Below are 6,545 nucleotides of genomic sequence, written 5' to 3' on the forward strand. Positions count from 1 at the left end.
TGTCTGTCTGTCTGTCTGTCTGTGTCGTGGCGTTCTCGTGGTCGTCTCGTTCGGCTGGTACATACCAAAATTGGCATTGGAGGACGTGAACGTATGGAAAACGCGATTCGCGGATCATGCAATGAGTAAGGTGACTTCTCTGTCGTGCAAGTTATGAAACCCTCCACGCCAGTCGCGTGTGGCCCGTGGTGTGCGGGTATGCGCCGCAGTGTATATCAACCCAGACTTCAGCAGTCTTAACCCGACATTGTGAAGGACCCTGTATCAAAAGTAATGCGGTGCGGCGGTCGGGGGTGTTGTCGATAGGTTAAATATTCCGATGGGGACAAACAATAAATTATCACGCCTCGTACCGGAAACGAACTGCGGCGTTCTGCATGGCAGTCAGGTATTCTAACACAGAGCCACTACAGTGCTTCGAACTGTTTAGGAAAAAGACCCTATGCAAGCGTCATGTCAACACAAAGCCAATTGGACTGGCAGTGTCTGCTTCCGCTTTTGTATGAATGAAAAAAACATTTAATATCTGTGCATTCGCAAACTACAATCAAGCGTAGCGCGAATACGCCATGGACCACTCTGCATTATGCGGACATGATGGCCCCGTAGCCTGCACTTCGAGTGCATGAAACTGACGTCTGTGTGCTAACGTGAGTGCCGACGTAATATGGGACCATGAGCTACCCTTTACACGACAGTATGCACCGGCGTGCTTGGTAAGAACGCGATATGTCGATATGTGCACAACTACACAATATACACGAAGGCATCGAATCAACTCTAACGCTTGACTCAAAGTGAAAAATCCGGCATTAGCTGCTACAGGTTGGCTGCTTCGCAATAAATTGATTCCCACAATGCGCGCGATCTGCCGGATCTTTTTCAAAGCACGAGAAGAAACCATCACAATATTCAGCTGACATAAAAGCACCACCCCGATAACGATGGCGTTTCAATGAGTGTTAAACCACTGTCACGTGGTACATAGCTGAAGAAAGCCTACTGAACCAACCGACAGTGACGCGGAGGGGTACTATCGTCATTTAGGATTGAAAAAGAAAATAATTACAAGCTACAAATGCTGCCGCTTACGCTTTCCTCAAATTCATTATCTGTTGGTATCACCAGATTATGTTTAACAAAGGATCTGGCCTCTCCATCCATTCCCCTTTGTCCGCTCGCGTGATATATAGTGGGTGGATTTCGATAGTAACATTTTCTTTCGGACACGAGACCAGCGTTCCTACATTAGAATAGAACACAATAGTAAAAGGACTCATAGTATGATGATAGCGTTATTGAAAGAACAGTGGCATCCCTATACATAGGGATGGAGTATTCAGGATGCCGTGCCGAATATTCTGAGCTTTTACAGACTATTGTTTCAGTTAATCGACATCCACAATTACAGAGACGTTACAAAAATGACAGTGATTCGACGATGATGTCATTTGTAAATATAATTACTGTTTCTCACTTCTTGAGTTGTGGGAGAACACTTGAGTGCCTTTACAACCTTAGTCAGTGCGTTTTTCTATGAATTCTGGCGTTTCACGCACGCTTTAAAGAGTTCCAGTCAGTGGATACTCATGTTGTCGGGAGCAGTGGTCTTAACGGATTCATTTTCAATACCCTAGAAGAAGAGCAGTGGTATGGGCTCGCGTGGATGAAGAGGCCGTGATGATTTCGCATACGTACTGAACGGTGCTGATGAGTAGCTTGAATGCGGATGTGACGACGGAATCCTTAAACATGTGCTCCTCCGTGGTAACTCCAAGGAATACGACGCTGTCGGCCACTTCCACCTCCTTGAGCATGCCAGTCAGGTCCTGCATGCAAGACAAAGCGTAGTGAAGTCATTCACAGAGATTGAATAAATTCGGTTCTTTGTTCGTCATTAGTACAGAAGGAGGTCCCGGAATTAGGAAACTGTCAGGGGGACCTCTCAAGGGTAAACTTGCCAGTATCAGTGAATTGTACGTTATGGCAGTATAGCAGTTACACAATAATTTGTAAAACAGAAGGCGACAAAAAATAAAGCTGGACATATAGTAAGAAATAGTAATAACAAATAAAGCTCCTGTGGATAATTAGGACGCGGCCGCCGATGATATACGCGAATATGTTTCCCGAGATAAGGACTGCGCGCCGAAGTTTTCTTTGACAGCATTACTTGAACATTTGTGTAGTAATTGACACGTTCGTCGTTTACACACAATTCTAATTAATCAGGTAGCCTTCGGTATGTAAACTGCTTCTTTTAAGCGTAAAAAAATCTACCGTTATCTCAGCAGATAAGTTCTGTTAAGCAATAATGTCTATGCCTGAGGGTACTGTTCACCAATGTGAAAAGGTATAATCACGAAAACTGTTGAGTAAGAAATTATATCGTGCATATAATTACCTTCATCTTCATTGTACGTTAGATTGCACTACTTTACTTCGTATTGCACAGGTATTATCATCGGCACTTAAAGCAGTTCTTAGTGGTGTACGTACTTTTGCTAACTATTTTATTGTAGAATTATTTTTGTTTGCTTCTTAATCGACCTTCATTCTTACAGACTTGAACATAATGAATTCAAGTTAGCTATCGTACGTGTAAAATTCTGCAAGAAATATGAAAGAAAACATAAAATACATTTTAGAACATAAATAACTTCGTGATATGGTCGGCAATGGGCATTGCAGGTCTGTTCTCTGCCATTTTCGCAGTTCATGTTGTTTCTACGCAAGCAATTTAAGTTTAAGAATTATAAATGACCAACTTTGCGTTAACTGTTCCGTGGACAAGTCATTCATCGTAATGGGTTTGTACGAAATAAATGTTGCTGCTATAAGAGTGCTACGTGCTACGTGGATATGGGCCGGGCACTTATCACGTCGGCAGGATAACCGGTGGTCATTAAGGGTAATCTGACTGAATTCCAAGAGAGGGCAAACGCGTGAGGGGAAGACAGAAAATTAGGTGGGTAGATGAGATTAAGAAGTTTGTAGGTATAACGTGGCAACATAAAGCACAGGACCGGGTTGATTGGCGGAACATGGGATAGACCTTTGCCCTGAAGTGGGCGTAGACAGGCTGATGATGATGATGGTGCTATAAGAGTAGACCGCCAATGGTGCCCAACTGTAGCCAGCGTGTGGTCGGCCTATGCAATGCTTCCCTACACGAGCCGTCATCAGCCGACATGAGCTAGTATTTCAGCATGTGATGAACCGTGACAGCGATTTCGGTTAGATGTTATTTTTGTTGACACCATCTTCATCATCGGGAACGACATCGCGCACACTTTCAGAAAGTGAATGGAAGAGGCCCGTGAGGGGCATTCTGTTTTGAGAAACCCGACGCTACGGCATTTCTGTCGACGCACTCGGTGATAGTACCCGAGAAACCAAATTTTCCCGTTTTACCTCGACCTGAGATCGAAGGAGCCTGGTGTGCTGCTCCAGTAGTTCGCCCTGTGCGCTCTGCACGCGAATGCCGAGGAAGCCGAAGCCGCGCACGTTCATTTTGCGCAAGGCCTCGAGACTGGGCGCAGCCGGGATCGTCTCGTAGACGGCGAAGTACCGGTCTGTGGCCAACATGTACGCCGTGAGCTTTGACTTCGCCGCTGCCGCGAGGAACTCCTGGTACGTGTGATTTTCTGTAAAAATACAATTGCAGTCAGTACACGAGCAATGTTTCATATGATCACAACTTAGCAATATAATGTAATTAAGGTTCGAGATTAGAGATGTTTAGGTATATGGTACAGGTGGTACAGTTGCGGAGGCAGCTGAGCCGCCCACGACAGTAACCAAGCTTAAGGCTAAGTTGCCTTTTATTTCTCCATTTCGTTTGCTTTTCGAACGTATTCTTATTCCGTAAGTCATGTCAAGTAAATTTTCATGAACTACGTACCGCTGGCGTTTCACGTAAGAGCGACACTTATGAAAAGCTCGATTCCCGATATAGTTCTGTCCGCTGCAAGAATAACTGCGTCGGCTTTCGTTAAAGCATATGCCACAAGAAAACGAGAGTATGGTGCCCGCAAAGGGAAGCTTGTACTGTATACCGCCACTGTGCAATCTGTTCCGGCTTGGTTTCAGCAGCGCGCAATGCGTTGAGGAAGAGTTAAAGTTGTTTTATTTAAAGTAACCACTAAGGGGAAACCGAACTTCATGATTAGTGTAAACAGGCTTGAAAACGGCTCGCTTATTTATCGAAAAGATAACCAAAGAAACCAATTCTGCAGATGACACTGCTGTGAATATTTCGTCTAACTACTGCGATATGCTGATATATGCGATTGAAATTATGCGGACACTCCAGGCTTATTTTCGCCGTCGCCGTCGACGTCCACGCCGCCGTGATGTTGCCTAAAAGTTAGCCAAGCTTCACTGACTAAACGTCATGAACGCTGATGATAACAGCGAATGTGGCTGGCGTTTCCTAATCGCAAGGCTAAGCTTCATGGAAGTTCTCAAAGCCGGCAGATAGATTTGCAGAAGCTAAGACTTGCTGAGCGGCTATCTATCCATGCTACTCTCTCTCCCTTTTTCAACCACTATAGCGTATATATTTGTTGCCGACCAATATCGCAAAGCATATCCGAAGCCCTCAGTGCGATCGGAGGGCTTCGGATAAGCTTTGCGCTTGCGCATCGCTTCGGTATCCCTCGCAGGGGCTTCTGAATTCGCCCGACGACGCCGTGCCCGTCGCACGTGCTTGCAACGGCAACAAAAAATGTAACGAGAAGTATCGTCTATTGTCTTCGACAATATAGGTAACGACAAGAGGTAGCGACACAGGTAACGACGAGAGGTAACTCCTATTGTCTTCGACAATAGATGGTACCTCTTTTAACAGCTTGGCTATAGAACTTCGCTTGTATTTTATGCATGCCTTCATTCTTGTTTTGGCCATTGCTCATGATGTTTGTTGGCCAGGTTGAGCATGAAGTTTAACAATTGTCCCTTCACCGTGTAACGTTCTCCATGTAGTTACCTCCTTGCGAGACGGACACCTGGCCACTGTGGTAGAAAACCTTGTTCAAGATGATCGCATCGCAGAGACCGTCGTGCGGGTAGCTCACTTCGGCCGTTGCTGAACTGTGCACTACGCACACGACGGGATGCGCCGGTAGCGTGTCCGTTGGTTCCAACCTTGCCGATTTGGCGTCCGCTGCACACAAATGAAAATTTGATAGGAGCGATGGTCGTCTGCGTTCATGCGAGTACTCAACAGGATTATTGGGGATTAAGAATGTCAGAGAGAGTACGAATTCAAAACTCATAATCCTGCATAACTGAACGTATTTCGAATTGAGGTGTAATGTAACTGCACACAGCAGTATTAAGATACCTATCGGTAACGCGAAAACTCTAGCAATAGTACCATGAACCTTGTTATGTTGAAAATGTTTAGGCGTTTTAACGAACATTACGCACAATATGCCTAACGTGTAAGTAACTAAGATAGATTACGATAGATTTACCAGCGCTAAAAGACGAAACACTTAAGAAGGAACACACACAAAGCGCTGTGTGTGTGTGTTCCTTCTTAAGCGTTTCGTCTTTTTGCTGTGGTGAATTTGTCTTAATCATGAACCAACTCGCCCGAGCAGCAGTTTTAGCAAAGTGTAAGTAACGTATCAATACGGAATACTTTATCGCCGAGAAATTAAAAATAAATTTATTAAAGCGAATCTCACCTTCATTCACGGAGCTTTTATAGAGTACTTGAATTCTTCTACCTGCAAAGCATGAGAACAATAGTTAATTTGTCTCTTTACTGTATTTGGTAGCAACGCATGTGTTTCAAGATCATATCACACAGGCACGCTTCATTTTACGGATGTAAATATCGGCAGCGTAAATCTTAAGATGGCTGAGAAGAGTACCATTGGCACCGCGCAGATGTGTAGATGTGTTTGTATGTGTGGATTGTTAGGATTATAGCTTCAAGTATTACAAAAAAACCACAAACTTGGTTCAATAGGAAGTACTCGCAGTAGAAACTTAACGTACGAAAACTACTAAGGAGTCTAGTAGCGGAATAATTTGCCCACTATATCTATAAAAGCTCGTGCTGTTAGAAATTTATGGAATGGGCGAAAGCGGTCACTTAGATTATCAACTCACCGGCATACATATTGTATAAACATAAACTCTCGCTCTGATTACGTAAGTGTGAACTGCATGCTACAGGAAACAATAGCGCGTATATTCTTTTATATTTGCTGCATATAAGAAACATACAGCAGCGAATCTCCACAAATTACCAAGAAATATCAAGCAGGGACAATATGGAAACACTGTTACGTTAAAGGCAAGGTAAATGAACAGCATCGAAATGCCTATTGCGGGCGTAGCGGAGGGAATCCAACCCGCGTCTTCGAAGTTAGCTGCGTTACATCTTAGCCGAAAACTGACCACGGCGGTTGCAAAACATTGTGAATATGCGGTTTAGAATGCCATACTTAAACTGCTGTTCTATCGTGATATTTGGCTATCACAAACTGCAGCGGAACGAATCCAGCACAGCTGCTGCAAATGTTTTA

At 44.2% G+C, this 6,545-nt stretch overlaps 1 protein-coding gene across 1 annotated transcript; it reads right to left on the reverse strand.

Annotated features, from left to right (window-relative positions):
• Positions 1-340: 340 nt before the first annotated feature.
• LOC125756319 (uncharacterized) lies at positions 341-6,136 on the reverse strand. The gene is made up of 5 exons (XM_049410852.1): positions 6,127-6,136; positions 4,991-5,167; positions 3,415-3,647; positions 1,699-1,829; positions 341-422 (listed from the first exon to the last, which is right to left on the reverse strand). The coding sequence occupies exons 1-5, from the start codon at positions 6,134-6,136 to the stop codon at positions 341-343; spliced, it is 633 nt and encodes a 210-aa protein (XP_049266809.1).
• Between the last annotated feature and the right edge of the window lie 409 nt (positions 6,137-6,545).

Source organism: Rhipicephalus sanguineus, chromosome 11 (assembly GCF_013339695.2).
Source record: "Rhipicephalus sanguineus isolate Rsan-2018 chromosome 11, BIME_Rsan_1.4, whole genome shotgun sequence".
NCBI classification, from domain to species: Eukaryota; Metazoa; Arthropoda; class Arachnida; order Ixodida; family Ixodidae; genus Rhipicephalus; species Rhipicephalus sanguineus.